Source organism: Olea europaea, chromosome 10 (genome assembly GCF_002742605.1).
Source record: "Olea europaea var. sylvestris chromosome 10, O_europaea_v1, whole genome shotgun sequence".
Lineage (NCBI taxonomy): Eukaryota > Viridiplantae > Streptophyta > Magnoliopsida > Lamiales > Oleaceae > Olea > Olea europaea.
In genome coordinates this window covers 32,560,892-32,577,267 of record NC_036246.1, presented here as the reverse complement: position 1 = coordinate 32,577,267, position 16,376 = coordinate 32,560,892, and the positions used below count along the sequence as shown (strand labels likewise).

The following is a 16,376-nucleotide window of genomic DNA, read 5'->3' as shown; positions in this document are numbered from 1 at the left end:
AGGGGAATTGGTTTTCCTTCAAAACCAGGAAAACTTCAATTCTCAAGAAAAATTGGAAAATGTAATTCCATGGAAAAAAAAATGGTATCAAACACCCTTAAAATTCAAAGTTGGAATTGGTTTTTCACTTTCCCCAAAAAATTTTGGCCAATCAAACAGACCCTAAGAGATAATTTTAGAGATAACAACGGAACATAGTGGGACAAGGTCGGGAGGATAACGTCATCCCATTCTCGTGTTAAGAAGCGGGATAGGAATTGGGACAAGTGCATTCCTTATTCCCATTGACTAATAATTTATTTTATTTTAAGAATAATAAATAAAAATAATTGGGATGGGCTCGGAGAATTTATGGTGGGACCATGTACCTGATAAGTGTATTTTATACGCTTAGTTAGGTCGTTAAAGGAGATTAATTATAATAAATTTTGATGACTTATAATTTAATTAGATGTTAATTTTGTTTATTAGGTAAAATTTGATGCAAAATGGTGAAATTGGAAGAAACAAATGAAAAATGGGCGAAAACGAAAGAAATTCAAAGTTCAAGAACCAAAGTGTAAACATTCAATAGTTGATTAGAACTATAAAATGATAATTGAAAATTATATATGATCAATTGGATGTAATTTGAAGTTGAAGGAGGGAAATATAGGCAAATTATTCTCAAAAATCAATTTCCAACTGAAAAAGTTATGTTTAAAATTTTTAGCCTCAATTTGAGACCTATTTTTTGAATAGCAAATGTCCGAATTGGAGAAATTGTATTTTTTAAAAGAATTGTAGCCCTTGGAGTTATACTTCTAATGTATTTTGAATCATCTCAATCGAATATCGAGTAAAAAAGTTATGACTAAAAATATCGAAGGTTGCTCAAGGATGTCAAACGTGCAGGTACATTGTTTTAACGAACCTGGGAGCCATGTGGCTCGATGGTGACTCCCTTGCTCAAGGATGTCAATCGCGCAGGTACATTGTTTTTGCAAATGAATGAATAGTTTCCTTTTGCGATTCAAATTCTTTTTGAACTCAAATTGGATGAGATTTTGACCTTGTACAAAACAAGAACTACACATGAAAAGCTCTCTAATGTCTCTTCATACACAATAATATCATAAAATTCATAAAGAACAAAAGGTCAACTCATTATTTTAGGGAGAGAAGATCATGCCCTAACAAAAATTGAAGAATTTAACTTTAGACTTGAAGATCAATATTTTTTATATTTTTTCATGATTCGAATGATATTTTTTCATTATTCTTCTTCTAATTTATTTAAGACCATGCTAGACTAGATACATTTTTCTATTAGATGAGATAAACCCCATCGCTTATTTGTTTTATAACCCATTGTTTATTTGTTTTAAATATAAAACTAGCAGTTTAATTTAATTCTTGCATTTCTGGATTAATTTTGCATACCTATTACATTATTTAATTAATTGATTTGTCTCATTGCTATCTATCATATTACTAGAACTGTCTAAACCAGAAATCGAAGCTATCTTAGAAAGAAGGCCCATTTATATGTCCAATGATCAAGAAGTGGCCCAAAAACGAAAATTTAAACATATTGCCATATCGATCTTCTACTAAATAAATTCTTAACACAATTTATACAAATATTAATACAATGTATCAAACATGCATTCTCGAAAATATAACTCTCCAAGAGTTAACAAGTACATGCTCTCTCTCTTGAAAGCTCTCAAGTTGCTTTCCTACTTGGTTTGAAGCAAATGAGCCTCCCTTGACCTATATATACTCCTCCCTGGAACTCCATAGACTAAGCGTTCTTCTCAAGGTTTTAAAGAATTACATAAAGCTCTTTGATGATTCGCCAGAGAGTCTAACTGGAATTTAGAGATGAGGCAAACAAAATTCTTATTAATGGGCCTACAATGGAGGCTTTGTGCTTTTAATCTGGAACTTTTTTCACTAACTACTTTTAGTTTAGGGCAACTTACAAAAGTACCCTTAAAATTAGCGGTCGTTTGAAAAATCATATGAAAAGTTTTTTTGAAGTAAAAAATACAATGTGATATTAAGAAGTGACACAATGTATCTTTTTAATTAAAAAAAAGTGATACAATGTCACTTTTAAGAGTTAAGTGTCACTTCTTTCTTAAAAAAATGACATACAATGTTACTTCTATTAAAAAATGATGTTTGTCACTAAAAAAATTAATAAAAATTAAGAATGTGATTGAAAAAAATGATAAACACTAAAAAAAAGTGACAAAAACTAAAAAATAAAGTGATAAAAATTCAAAAAAGTGACAGATTTTTTTTTTTAAAAAGTGACAAATTCAAAAAAGTGTCACAAATTTAAAAAAATTACACAGATTAAAAAAGTGATAGCAAATAAAAAAAATAACAACAATTTTATTGATATAAAATTAGTTATACAATTTCGAACAAATACACTAATGTCACTCAAAATGAAAATAATCACTCCACTAACTATTTTTCCAGCAGCACACTTTTCTCTCACTTACCTACTACCTCTCTCTCAATCTCTCTTTTTCTTCTTGCTTCCGATGAAGCAAACATATATATATATATATATATATATATATTAGATTTTCCAGAATTATCCATGGCGGTGGCAAAAAGGCAGTAAAGCAGCAGGTTCCTGGGAAGTTCTTCAATGGCGGTGGGATGGAAAATTTTATGCAACATTCTAGGTTCTTCTTCTAATGTCGACGGCTTAAGAAAAATTTGGAAAGTTGGTGATGATTCTTCATTTGTTTGTCAGACAATTTGGCTGGTGTGCAGTGTGCTATTTAGTGTTCGAGTTTCTTCTTTCTTGGTCTGTAAGCAACGAGAACTAAAGTTCAGATTTCATTATGGTTTCCCTAGATGTTACTATCTTTCCTCTGTACTCAGTTAGGAGATTTTGGGTTTTGGAGGTTTGTTTTAATTTAGGACGTAATTAATACATGGTTTATGTGATAATTAATTAATTTAGGGTATTAATCTAATTGAGTCACTTTTTAGAGCATTTGGCCTAGTTTCCTCTTTAGTTTATAAGGGTTTTTATGCAAAAATTACAAACCATTTTAATTAATAAATAATCATTTATTTTGTAACACTTAGGAAATTCATAATGTTTTAATATTTAATTATTCAAGTGAGAGATCCCAATTTACGTCAAGTAGAATTTTATTTAAATTGACGTCGGATTAGCGACACAAAATAGGATTATTAAATCCATTTTAAGTCATAATTTACTCAATCTTTTCAATTAACTGTTTATAGATTTTTTAAATTGAAAGATGTTTTTCAAAGTATGTTTCGTGTACCTTAAAGTGGTATCGAGAACATTTTTAGATGTTCGAAAATCATTTGAAACAAGCTGAAAGGTGGGGCTCTAGTATGTAAATTTATAAGAGTAATCATTTTTAAATTGTTAATTTGATCTTGTCGTTTAACGATTTTTCGAATCGAAATCTTTTTTTTTTTTTTTTTTTTTTTTTTTTTTCCGGTTTTTGCAAAGCACATTGCGAGCACTTTGAAAGTAGCAAGAACATTTCATAATGTTTGAGATGTATAATCCTAAATGAAGAATACAGTTGGTGTGGGAATTTATGGACATGACCTTTATTTTTGGTTTGTTTGGAGAGATTTTTTTCAAAAATATTTTATTTCATAATCATTTTCAATCACACGTGAAATTCATAATTTTTTCCTTTTTTTTTTTCACACATTCTTTAAAAATCAATTTTTTGCTTAGAAAAATCTCTTCCATATTGAACAACTCAAGCGAGTCTTGTCGTGCTAAAAGTTTAGGAGTCGTGTTGTATAAACACTTTGGTCACCCTAACAAATGTATTTTTATCAGTTTAATTTCATTTAATTGCTTTCGAATCTAGGATTTATAAAATTTATCAATTTGTTAAGAAAACTTGTCGAACTTTTGTAAGTTAAGTTTTTTGATTCTGGTAAATTGTTGTAATTGATCAAGTTTGACTTTTTGAGTCAATTTCCGTTTTATTCTTCCGATTAAGCGTCGATTTGTTTCTCATTTTGGCGGTACATTTTAATAGCATTTTTTACCGTTGTTAATCACACAATAGTTTTTTTTCTTACTCCCTATCTCACACCGGGTGCCACTTGCAGGAATACAACAGTCCAAAAATGCCTTTTTTCAAGAAAAAATGAGAAACAAACAAGCACTAATACAAATATTTTGATATATTTTTATGAGTGATTGATCGTACTACTTATCTTATACGTCCCAAATTCAGAAGTACATCCTAAACCATACATTCTAAGAAAAATTCTACTTGATATGCATCAGGAGCTCTATCGATGCCAAAATATTTTATAGAAATCTGAAAAATAAGACCAAAAAAAAATAAAAATAAAGAATGGCCTTTTATTTGTGAGCAGACAAAAAATTGGCTAACTATTTCCCTTTCAACTTGAAATCTTTGACAATCCTCTGATTGGTGAATCCAAATTTTATTTTATTTAGAGCAGTGCGGAGTCAATTCTGAAAATGTTATAATAAATGAATTATATGACCACCTTCATCTTTCACCTCTATATAAACACGTTATCAAACCACACTTTATGAATAATAATATTTATTATTATTTATTTAATTTCACCATATAAATCAAAAGAATAAAATTAAAAAGAAAACGTGACAACATACCAAATGTCACGCTCCTTTCTTGAAGATTATTTTCTTACTATTTATAATTTGAATTTAAATCATATTAAATAAATAAACAAAAAAGTAAGTGTTTATTTAGGAGTATTTATATTATAATTTACGTGGTAGGTTCTGTTGTAACTTATTTTAAGTTTCAACCTTTCAAAAAAAATTAAAGCACTTTAAATTTAAGTTTTAACATAAAAATTAAAACGTATGATAACTTATATTTTAAATGGTTTAATTGTGGGGTTAAATTTATCCCTATAAAAGGGAGTTCTTTCATTTGAGACAATGAACTTGAGATACTAGGAAAACAAAATACTACATCTATATTTTATACAATATTTCTATAGTTTGTGACAACTTGATGTGAGACTTGTTCACTTATCTTTCTATGGTCGTGTCCATAGAAGGAGAGTCACATGGATTTTATCTTGAAGCCGTGTAGTGTCAAAAGAATCCGCACGAAAGGGAGACAACACGACTTTAGGATAGCGTCCTCAACGTGACTCACAAAAATTGTTTTCTAAACCTTTTCTCTATTTTATGTTATATTATTCTTAAATTGTATTTGTTATTTTATTGTGTTAATTGTTAAATAAATTTACACACAAATCACTCAATTTTCTCAACAATCTAATGTCGTGTTGTAGTGATTTGTGCATAGAACTGAATCTTAGAAAGTAAGAAATATGCATCATGGTTTTTTAAGAAATTAGGCTTAGAAAGGCACTTTTGGCACATATAAAATATTTATATAGATGATATGTTCCTTTTATGATGTCTTTTAAGACCTTATTTGATTACTTCTAAACACGGAAAATGTGATTTGGAGTGTCGGTATATTTTGTTCATGACTCGATATATTCTCGATCATCAGGCTTTTTATGTTCCTTAGCTTAAATCCATTGGCGTCTTTTCAGCAATCCGTTTCTTTTCAGAAGTTAGACGCAATCTTACTTTCTCCAATCCCCACCCTAAAAATTCCAGCTTTCTTTGAAGGCCTTCAGTATTTTCCCTCGGGATTATGATTTAGCTCTAAGTTAAGGGGAAAAAAAAGTTGATTATTCTACTACGTTTATTGCTGTGCAGAGAAGAAGATTCCAAGACCGTCTGTTATGGTATTAGTTGTTACTCAATTTTGATTATTAAGATGAGTGCAAGGGACGATCAAATAAAGAATGGGGAGAGCAAAAAACGGCTACTGTTGAACTATTGAGCAAAGCAGCAATTTAGAAGTGCTTCAATTTTATGGCAATTTCTTTGATTAGTAATTTGCAATTTCAATAATTTCCATAGAGAAGTGATCAAGAAACGAAGAAACTTGGTTCTTTAAAATCATTCTTTAGCAGTTATCAGATCTTGGTCTAGGACCCCAGGTTCATAGTTGAGGAAAAATGGGTTCTTTTCGTGGGCATGTCCTTTCTAGGACACTGTTTCTTTTGGTTGGGGTGTGGCACATGTGGAGCTCTATAGCCAGATATGTATCGTATCTTAAATCTTTTAGGGTCAGGGTGTGGAACCCTGTTCCTGGTTTTGATGGACGGCTTAAGTACTTGGAGCTTTATTTCATAATAGTTGGAGGTTTCATAGATTTGTGTACTGAGTTTCTATATTCGACTCATCTCCATATCTCTGTCCATGGAATCTTGAACCCATCTCACATGAATAACTTCAAGCACTCTGGAATGCTCCTCATGTTTTGATCTTCGGTGTAATCACACTGCTTTCTGAGAAAACAAGTTGAGTTCTTAAACTTAATGGAATTCTTTAATATTAACTGTTTGAATTCTAATGTAGGAAAGAAATAAAGATTAGCCCCTTGTTTTCTATGTTTGAAATTTGGTAGATCTTATTTCTTTATCTAGCTTTATTAGAACTTTTGGCACGTCTAGTTGTATCATTCTTTTTCCAGTAATTGCTCCAAAAAAGTGCATAGGCTTGATATATAATTTCCTTTTAAGTTCCTGCATTCCTAGAAACATCAACTAGGCCTTATTTACCTTCAAATACTCGTGACAATATCCTCAAGCCATTTTCGAGGGTATTGATAATTAACGGAACCATCAAATGAAGTTTTCATATGTATTATGTTCTATTTTCTGCTTCTATCTTTTTAAGGTGGATTGGTAATGTCAATAGAGTTTATATGATTCTTATTTTGGAGCATGTTATTTCATACATAATTGCAACTTCATCTTATCGTACTTCTTTTGGGTTGTCTCATGACATTCTTTAAAGGGTATTTCTTTGTTCGGGAAATTAAAGTAAAATATTGTTCTTTTAAAAGTCTTGAAATTGTAGCTCTTACTAGCATTAATACATCTTTAATTCTTATTAATTAGTCATTCAAGGCGTAATATATGAAATGGGGAGTTTTTCTCAAGCATTTAAATTTTATTGAGTCACTCTAAGAGTCTTCTCGATTATAGGACAAATGTGGTACATAAAGAAAAATGGTACTTACTAGTCCTTATTTTCTTTACACCTTCGTTACTACCAATTTTACCACAATGTATATTTGAGAATTTAATTTTCTAAGGTTATAATTTTAATGAGTGAATGGAGAATTGGTTCTACCTTGCAGTCCGTTTCACTCATTTCTTTCACAAAACGATGTGATTTCTTGATGTTTAATTTGTGATTTAGTTTACCAAGGTGACAATTCTTTAGCATTATGACTAATATTTTGCAAATGCTTTTAAAGCAGAATTTGTTTATATATTGGATGGTAGAAGTCATGAAAGTGTGAGATTGATAAACATGTGCATCAACCATCTCCTCACCATGCTTAATCCTATCAAAATAGATAAATTGTAAGATCATATATTTACTCAATTCAAGTTAGATATCCTTGAAATGTGAGGATATTCAACTATTTAATATATTTTTCATTTCTTTGGTCAATGCTCGGAGAGAAGTTAAACGAATATCAAAATGTTATACTTTATTTAAATCTATCTAAGTTATTCTCATTTATTGTGACACTAATATTTTGTGAAATGTTTAGAAGTGTTTGTAGACATGGAAATTTTTCAAAGAAGCTCTACACGATGGATATCTTCGGAATACGAATATGAAATGCAAGAGCTCAATGGATACATTTCCCCAAACATGTTACTAAAAGCCAATATCATGAAATTATCTTATTATAATTATATATGCAATAATTAATATTGACATTTTGAAAAATTCTTAGGTGACTTTGCAGATATGTAGATGGGCAAATGAAGAAGAAAAGCTTTGCAAATATTATGGTACCATATTATTGTCCAAGAGGGACATAAATATATATAATCCAAAATGGACATATATAAATCATCGAGGGGGATAGGTTTAAGCCCATAAGGGAGTCATCTTCGGGAGTAATCCAACCTTTGTGATTGGAGATCCCGTGAATAAGGTTCAAGGTGGTAGAAACAACTCGTACTGCGTAATTTGTAATAGCACTACTTATATTGAGCTCATCCATATTGTGATAATGCTAATAAATTTGATGTTATTAATGGTTTAACCCTGAATGAATACCGATGCGAGAATTCTCGTGAGATGTGGGCCACACGCGCCCTTGAAGGACTCACCTATATAAGAGTTGCCATGAAGTCGTGGCTATGAGATTGGGCTATTCCCTAGAAATGCTTACTAGAATCAAGATTAGAGCGCATGGCCATTAACAGCGTTACTCGCTATGAACTGAGCCTAAATCAATACGGTGTGTGGAACAATTGATATTTGACCAAAGAGACGTAATTCAAGAGTTAATACATTATGGTTCCCTCAAATGGAAATTGTTATCACTAAATGAGGTTCAAGTCCAAAAGACACATACACCTAATACACAGTATAATGTTTCCACTATTATATATATATTTCCCTATTTTGAAAGCTTAAAACTTGTGGAGGATTGTTGTAACTTATTTTAAGTTTCAACCTTTCAAAAAAAAAAAATTAAAGCACTTTAATTTTAAGTTTTAACATAAAAATTAAAACATATGGTAACTTATATTTTAATGGTCTAATTGTGGGGTTAAATTTATCCCTATAAAAGAGAGTTCTTTCATTTGAGAAAATGAACTTGAGATACTAGGAAATAAAATACTACATCTATATTTTATATTATGTTTCTATAGTTTGTGGCAACTTGATGTGAGACTTGTTTACTTCTCTCTCTATGGTCGTGCCCATAGAAGGAGAGTCACATTGATTTTTATTTTGGAGTCGTGTAGTGCTGAAAGAATCCGCACGAAGGGGAGGCAACACTACTTTAAGATAGCGTCCTAGACGTGGCTCCCAAGGCTTGTTTTCTAAATCTTTTCTCTATTTTATATTATATTATTCTTGAATTGTATTTGTTATTTTATTGTGTTAATTGTTAAATAAATCTACACACAAATTACTCAATTTTCCCAACAGGTTCTACCGAATTTATAGATAAAAAATTATTAATAAATTGTTTTACCATAGACTGTAAAAATGCATACTTGAGTTTAAATTATAATTTAAGTTTTATCAATTATGCACTAAATGGGAATAATTTAATTTTATTCTCATTATATTCTACCTCCAAAATTTTCTAAGAGATCAGGCATTTTGGGCTCCACTAAAATCAAACTTTAGGAGAAAAACATATTTTGGAATAGTAATAACATGTAATATTATTTTATTAAAAAATCTATAGATTGAAAAAAATATATATATAGAAAAACGTATTTTGAATAAAATGGAGTTTAGCTAGACGTTAGTCCTCTTCCCTTCTACAATGCCATCCCTAGAAAAAGGTAGGAGGCATCCATATTTTTGGTATATTATTTGCAAAAGAGTTAGCTCATGTTTAACAATATATATATATTTTGTTTTAGAAAATGAGTTTTTGAATAGTAAATTTTGAAAGAATATGTGGATAAAATGTAAAATAAAATTAAATAAATAATAAATTTTCATGAAAAATATATGACTCAAAATAAGTATAAAAAATTGTCAAGGGGTCAGGCTTAAATATTATGCCCTTGTTTGAGTCCCATTTTGATGGGAAAACTGAATTTTTGAATAGTGTATTGATGTGAAATGTATGGCTAAAAAATAATAAAAGATTTTGAATTTACTTGTAATATTATTTTATTAAAAAATTTGTGATTAAAATTATGTCAAAATACTGTTGAATAATTCATTTTCTCCAAAGAATGAGGATCAAACAACGACATAAAAAAAAATAAAAATTAATTGTTGCGCACGAGATGGAGCACCTTACGGCTCCGCTGGCGGCGATTTTGGTGGCTACGCCACGTGCAGTCCAGTTTGAAGACGTGGCGCATGCACGGGGAAAATGCGGAATTGCCTGCTGCTATTTTCTAGAAACAAGTGCCGCTTTCTTTCGGCGCTGGAAACTCACCAGCTTCATTTATTTTTTTGGCTGAACAAGCTGATTTCGTCTAAGGTACATTTTAGCCCCGTTTGGCCATTATTCTCTATTAAATTGTAATTCATTTTTTTCTCTCTTTATCAACGTACATTTTTTAATAAAATAATATTATACATAAATTAAAAAAAAATCTTTTTTAACCACATTCTCCAAGTTACTACTTCTCTAATTATATTGTGGAATAATGGGAGCCAAACGGACGCTTAGTATTATGCAATTACTTCAATATTTTCACTTAAAAAAAAAAAAAAAACTCAATACTTCTAGAGCGTGTTCTCTTTCTAGTAAAAGAACATTTTAAGAAATTTATTTTAAATCAACTTTCTCTAGAAATCATTTCAAACCATTTTACAAAATTAAACATATCTAAAAGTAATTTTTAACTTTCAAATAGCCATGTTAAGCAGGTTATTAGACATAAATATCCAATTCAATTAGGATATTTATTTTCGTTTTTATGCTCTCTCTCGAATGATGTTATGATTAATACTTCGTAAAAGTCGTGCATTTTTTAAAACCTTCGAAAAAAGATATGTTGCCAATCGCCATGACAACCAAATTGACATTAAATTAGCCAATCGCCATGACAACCAAATTGACATTAAATTATCTAACATTCAATCTTTTTGTTGTCACCTCCTTAACCATTTATAATATACATTATTACACTGTCATAACCACTTGTAACGTAACTTATTACACATTCATCATTGGTGTTGCATCCACCACACCATCCATTAAAGAATCACCACAAATAAATCATTAAGTCTACCCTAAAACCATCCCCACCATTGTTTCTATCTATTTTCACCACCACAACCACTAGCATCAACACGAATCTGCACTACGCTGCCACCATGGCTAAAAAAACAGACCACTAACACACACAGAAAGAATCACAAATTCATGTGTCCTCATCTAAATTCAAAGTAAATTCTAGGATGAAATCTTAATAAATAAGAGATTTTATTAAATTATTGGGAAACATATTGTAACATTAATGAAAGTAGCCACCACGCTACGAGGATGCCACCCCGTCAAACCACTTCGTAGAATGAAGATGGGGTGGTTGTGCCAATTGGCATCAACTTACCATTTGGTGGTGGCAACAAAACGTGATTGAAGGAAGTGACAAATGTTGTATGTAGAAGGAGGAGGAGAATGTGGTGGTTGTGGTGTTGGCCAAAATTCAAATCTAAAATTTGTTTGGCTTGGTTGTGGTTTAGTGGTGGTGGAACTTAGTCGTGTTTTGATGGTGGTGGTCGCTGCAGTGGTGGTGATGATGGTGGTGGTTATTTTAATGCTAAACTCTTTTGGATTGCCTTTTGACATGTGGGAGGAACCTTCTTACTGCATGTTATAATCTTAACGGAATTCTCAGTAAGAAAAATAATAAGTTCCCTTATGAAATGTGGAAGGATAGAACATTTATATAAATATCTTAAAGTGCAGGACTGTTTAGCTAAAACTTCATTTCAACACCTAAGAAAACTAAACTTGGTCTGAATACTATTGATTGTGTTTTAATAGGTTATGCTCTTCACATTAATGCTTGCAGTTTTTTAATCATTGACTCTAAAAATATTTTGATTGAAAAGGACACAATTTTTGAAGTTAGAAATGCTGAATTTTTTGAAAATAGATTTCTTTTAAGGAAAAATCAACAGGACCATATAGCTCTTTTTGTGTTCCTCATAGTGTTAGAGAGGAGCCTACAGAATTAAAAGAAATTGATATTAGGAAAAGCAAAAGACCTAGGACCATTACTTCTTTCGATTCTGACTTTCTAACCTACTTAGTAGAGAATAATCTTTGTACCTGATGAAGCAATGTCTTCACCAAATTCTATATTTTGAAAGGAAGCTATAAATAGTGAATATGATTCCATTATGTCCAATAACACTTGGGAGTTAATAGACTTGTCTCGCGGATGTAAGACCATTGGGTATAGATGGTTATCTAAAAAAAACTTAAACCCTTTGGTCCAATTCATAAGTTTAAAGCAAGACTTGTCGCTAAATTTTATAGACAAAAAAGAAGGAGTTGACTTCTTTTATACTTATTCCCCTGTTTCTAGGATTACCTCTATTAGGATGTAAATTGCTATTGCTTCGTTGTATGATCTTATTATACATCGAATGGATATCAGAACAGTTATTTTAAATGTAGACTTAGAAAAAGAGATATGTATCGACCAACTTGAGAGATTTGTTGTAGAAGGCCTTGATGATAAAGTACGCAGACTTTAAAAATCTCTTTATGGCCTTAAACAAACTCCTAAGCAATGATATGAAAAATTTGGTACAGTTTTGACATCTAGTGGTTATGTGATAAATGAAGCAAATAAATGCATATATAACAAATTTGAAAATAATTGAGGTGTGATAATTTGATTATATGTTGATGATATGCTGATAATGGGAACTAGTTTAGATGTGATTGATTAGACCAAATAGTTTCTGAAGAAGCACTTCGAAATGAAAGATTTGGGTATTGTTGATGTTATTCTAAGAATTAAAATAGTAAAACATTCCGAAGAAATTACTTTAACACAATCACATTATCTGAAAAAAATGTTTAAGAAGTTTAACCAATACAATTGTATTCCTACTAAAACACCTTATGATGCAAGCAGTCGTTTTAAAAAACATTTAGGTCCTAGTGTTTCCGCTTTAGAATATGATAGAGTGATCGATAGTCTCATGTATCTCATGAACTGCACAAGACCTAATATAGCATATGTGGTTAATAGACTTAGTTGGTATACTAGTAATCATAACAATGAACATTTGGATGCTCTCATTCAAGTCTTCAGGTATCTGAGATACATTTTAGAGTGGGAATATATTATACCAAATTCCCTACTGTACTTGAGAGATAATGTGATGCTAACTGGATTTTCGATACCAATGAAAGCAAATCTACGAGTGGATATGTATTTACATTAGCAGTCGGTGTCGTATCCTGAAAATTCGTTCGCTAAACGTGCATGCTGCAAGTACATGGGTCGCGTTCAAGTAATAAAGTCGACATTTTGAGTTCGAGTTATCGGTTCTTCAAGGAATAGATACTTTCGATTACACAATTTTAATTAATTTGATTCTAATAGTAAGAAAAAAGAAACAAACACACAATGAGATATTTAGATTTGGAAAATAACTAAAAATTTAGAAAATATAAAATCTTGGAAATTTTGGAAGAAGACGTTGTTGGAATTCATGGTTTCGCGTAACCGCCTTCTAATTAATTACTCCACAAGCCAATTAACAAGTTACTCATTTACGATATTAGACTCGATTTTTCAATTTTAGTCAATTACATCTCTCAAACGAAATTAACCCTAATTGATTGGTTTAACATACTATATATCTATATCGATTAAAACCAAACAACCGCATTAATTTTTTGTGAAAATAGCTCAATGAATCATCTAAGGATAGGAGTATATCTCTATCATCTACACAAACATAAGATTTTTACTATTTGATCTAAAATGCAAAATCTTCTTTCGAATAATGTACAAATCACTAACATAATCATTCATTTGCCATATACATGAAAATGCAATAATAACAATAGTAAAAACACATGAAACAAATAACTTAATATTATAGAGCAAATATCAAAATTAATTAAAAACTAGGTTAGACTAATATCATAAATCCCAGCACAATGAATTAGCCCATATTATAAAATGATAAAACGGAAAATATTTTTCACAATCCATTACAAATATGGCTAAATAATTGAGAAAACACTAAGTTGTAGCAACCCCTTTTAAAGCTTGACTATGAGTTTACCAAATATTTCTCCAAATCCTTAGATATATTCTCCTTGTGCTCTTGATTTTACTTCCAAAAATGCCAAAAAAATTAAAGGGAGAAAAAGAAAAAAAGAAGAAAGAAAGGGAGAAAAAAAAGGAAAAAAAAAGAAAAAAAAAAAGAAAAAAAGAAGAAGAAGCAGAAATCGACAGAATCAATATGAATGTAGACCCAGCTAAAGTTTTTATATAAAAACCTAAAAAATTTACAGCTAAGTCCTTGGACTTTTGAAAATAATTTAAAATAGTCCTTGGTGAGAAAGACGTGGCGCCGTAACATGGAAAAGGGGTGCTGCGGCACTACTGTACGGCGCCACCTTCCCATTTTTCTCTTTTTGCATCTTCGTCCTTTAGATAATTGCATGCCAAATGCACAATTTGATTCTTAGATTTTGACTTTATATCAATTACGCCCTCAAAAAATTACAACCCCAGGTCCTTGAACTTTCGACACTTGCACATTTTGGTCCCCAGCTTCACAATTCTGTACGCTTTTGGTCCCTTTTCACTCCATTTGCATTGTTCTTTTTTTTTCTTGAGTGATTTTTTACTTATGAAAGCAATAACTACATAATTGTGAATAGAAATTCGCTCATTTAATCAATATTTAAGCTTATTTAGGTATTAAACAAGTGTGCAAAAGCACTATCAAAATCCACGAAGCAAACCTGCACTGCAAGATCTATATGAAATTTGAGTTCATAGCTTTAGATAATACAGGTGAGGAAGTTGAATGGTTAAGGAATTTTCTTATGGATGTTCCTTTGTGGTCTAAACCACGTCCAGCTATTTCTATCCATGTGATAGTCAAGCAGCTATTTTAAGAGTTTAAAATTTATCCTACAATAAAAAGTCCAGACATATTCGTAAAAGACAGAATACTATGCATCAACTGCTTAAGGATGGAGTTATAGCTATTGACTATGTAAAATCAAGTGATAATATTGCTAACCCATTAACCAAAAGATTAGCTAGAGGTTAGTTCAGAAAACATCGAGGGGAATTCACCTATAATGGAAACCCAATCTTGCAATTGGATATCCCATGGATAAGGTTTAATGTGATAACAAAGTTATTGGAATGATCTGTAGGGATAATACATTGGATTTATTCCAAAACTCTTCCTAAGATGAGTAGTACCAACTGTACTAATTAGAGGATGAGCAAATACTCTTAATGCTTACTATAGCTAATATTTAGTGAGGTGTTTAGATACAATGCACCCTTGATAAAAGTACCTATATGAGTGTGGAACTGGGGTTACTTCTTTTAAGAATCGAGGCTAATTCTCTAGAGCACTCAAAAAAACTGAGAAAGTTCACGGTCGAAATGAACACAACCGCAAGAACTCAATGATTGTTCTAAAAGTCATGTGTGTTATATTATCTCAATTTGCAACCATAATTATATAGCCCGAGACATGTTCACTCTACAGTTAGCAAACTCAATAGAATATACAAAGTCAGGGTTCAAGTTGATAGGCATCTAAGCTTGCGTGATTTCTACTGTACTCTAGAATAATATTTATATTTATCTTGTTACTTTCATGTGAGAGATTGTTAGATATTTGTACAAAAAATAAAGTATATGAAAGAAATAACTAATTTAGATGAAGTGTCCAATTGGTGGAAAGTGTGGAATTTGTGTAGAAGATCGGAGTTCAAATCACATCCCACGCAATAATTAAAAGGTCTTTGATTGGACTTTGGCCTTGGGTTCTTGGCTTTCTTGATTAAAATAATATTTGTTTTTATTTATTTTAATCATTTTTGAAATAGTTCAATGGGTCAAACTAGTTAATATATATACACACACACTTGAGAGTTCTAAAACCATTTCTGATCACTGCACAACTGATTTGCTTGATAATAGTATCTTGAGAATGATTGCCCGCAAAGGTCTCAACAATTAATAGCGGTAATTTCACTTTAGGATATCATACTATCACGATACTCTACTAGTCACCAAGATTTACTTTCTGCATTTTACTGTTCTGCAAGTTACTACCACTAATTGTCTTTCCAACAATCATAACCACTTGTAATGTAACTTGTTACACATTCATCATCGATGTTCATCCACCACAACATCTACTGAAAATCACCACAAATAAATCATCAAGTCTACCTAAAACCATCACCACCATTGTCGCTACCTATTTCCACCACCACAACCACCATTATCAATGACAGACATTTTCATAACCTCCACCATCAACACGAATCTGCACTACCACCACCACGACCACCAACAAAAACAAGACCACTAATACACACAGAAAAAATCACAAATTCATAAATTCTCATCTAAATTCAAGTAAATTCTAGGATGAAATTTAATAAATAAAAGATTTTATTGAATTATTGGGAAACAAGTTGTAAAATTAGTGAAAGCAACCACCACACTACGAGGACGCCACGACGTCAAACCACTTCGTAGAAAGAGGAGTTGGTGGTTGTGCCGATTGGTAT

At 31.1% G+C, this 16,376-nt stretch overlaps 2 protein-coding genes across 2 annotated transcripts; both read left to right on the top strand.

Annotated features, from left to right (window-relative positions):
- Positions 1-6,063: 6,063 nt before the first annotated feature.
- LOC111400556 lies at positions 6,064-6,905 on the top strand. The gene is made up of 3 exons (XM_023027963.1): positions 6,064-6,365; positions 6,467-6,511; positions 6,788-6,905. Exons 1-3 carry the CDS (start codon positions 6,064-6,066, stop codon positions 6,903-6,905), a joined length of 465 nt encoding a protein of 154 aa, XP_022883731.1.
- A 5,753-nt stretch (positions 6,906-12,658) lies between these two features.
- Positions 12,659-15,817, top strand: LOC111400555. The gene is made up of 3 exons (XM_023027962.1): positions 12,659-13,020; positions 14,764-14,882; positions 15,684-15,817. The coding sequence occupies exons 1-3, from the start codon at positions 12,659-12,661 to the stop codon at positions 15,815-15,817; spliced, it is 615 nt and encodes a 204-aa protein (XP_022883730.1).
- Positions 15,818-16,376: the final 559 nt, after the last annotated feature.

Bases quoted from the DNA above. Each gene is read 5' to 3' on its own strand.
- LOC111400555 (XM_023027962.1), top strand. From the start codon at position 12,659: ATGTTTAAGAAGTTTAACCAATACAATTGTATTCCTACTAAAACACCT. The intron at 13,021-14,763 runs GTATTTACATTA...TAAAAAGTCCAG, and splicing joins GCAAATCTACGAGTGGATAT to ACATATTCGTAAAAGACAGA. The intron at 14,883-15,683 runs GTTAGTTCAGAA...TTTTTGAAATAG, and splicing joins AACCAAAAGATTAGCTAGAG to TTCAATGGGTCAAACTAGTT.
- LOC111400556 (XM_023027963.1), top strand. From the start codon at position 6,064: ATGGGTTCTTTTCGTGGGCATGTCCTTTCTAGGACACTGTTTCTTTTG. The intron at 6,366-6,466 runs GTTTTGATCTTC...ATTCTAATGTAG, and splicing joins CACTCTGGAATGCTCCTCAT to GAAAGAAATAAAGATTAGCC. The intron at 6,512-6,787 runs GTAGATCTTATT...TATCTTTTTAAG, and splicing joins TTTTCTATGTTTGAAATTTG to GTGGATTGGTAATGTCAATA.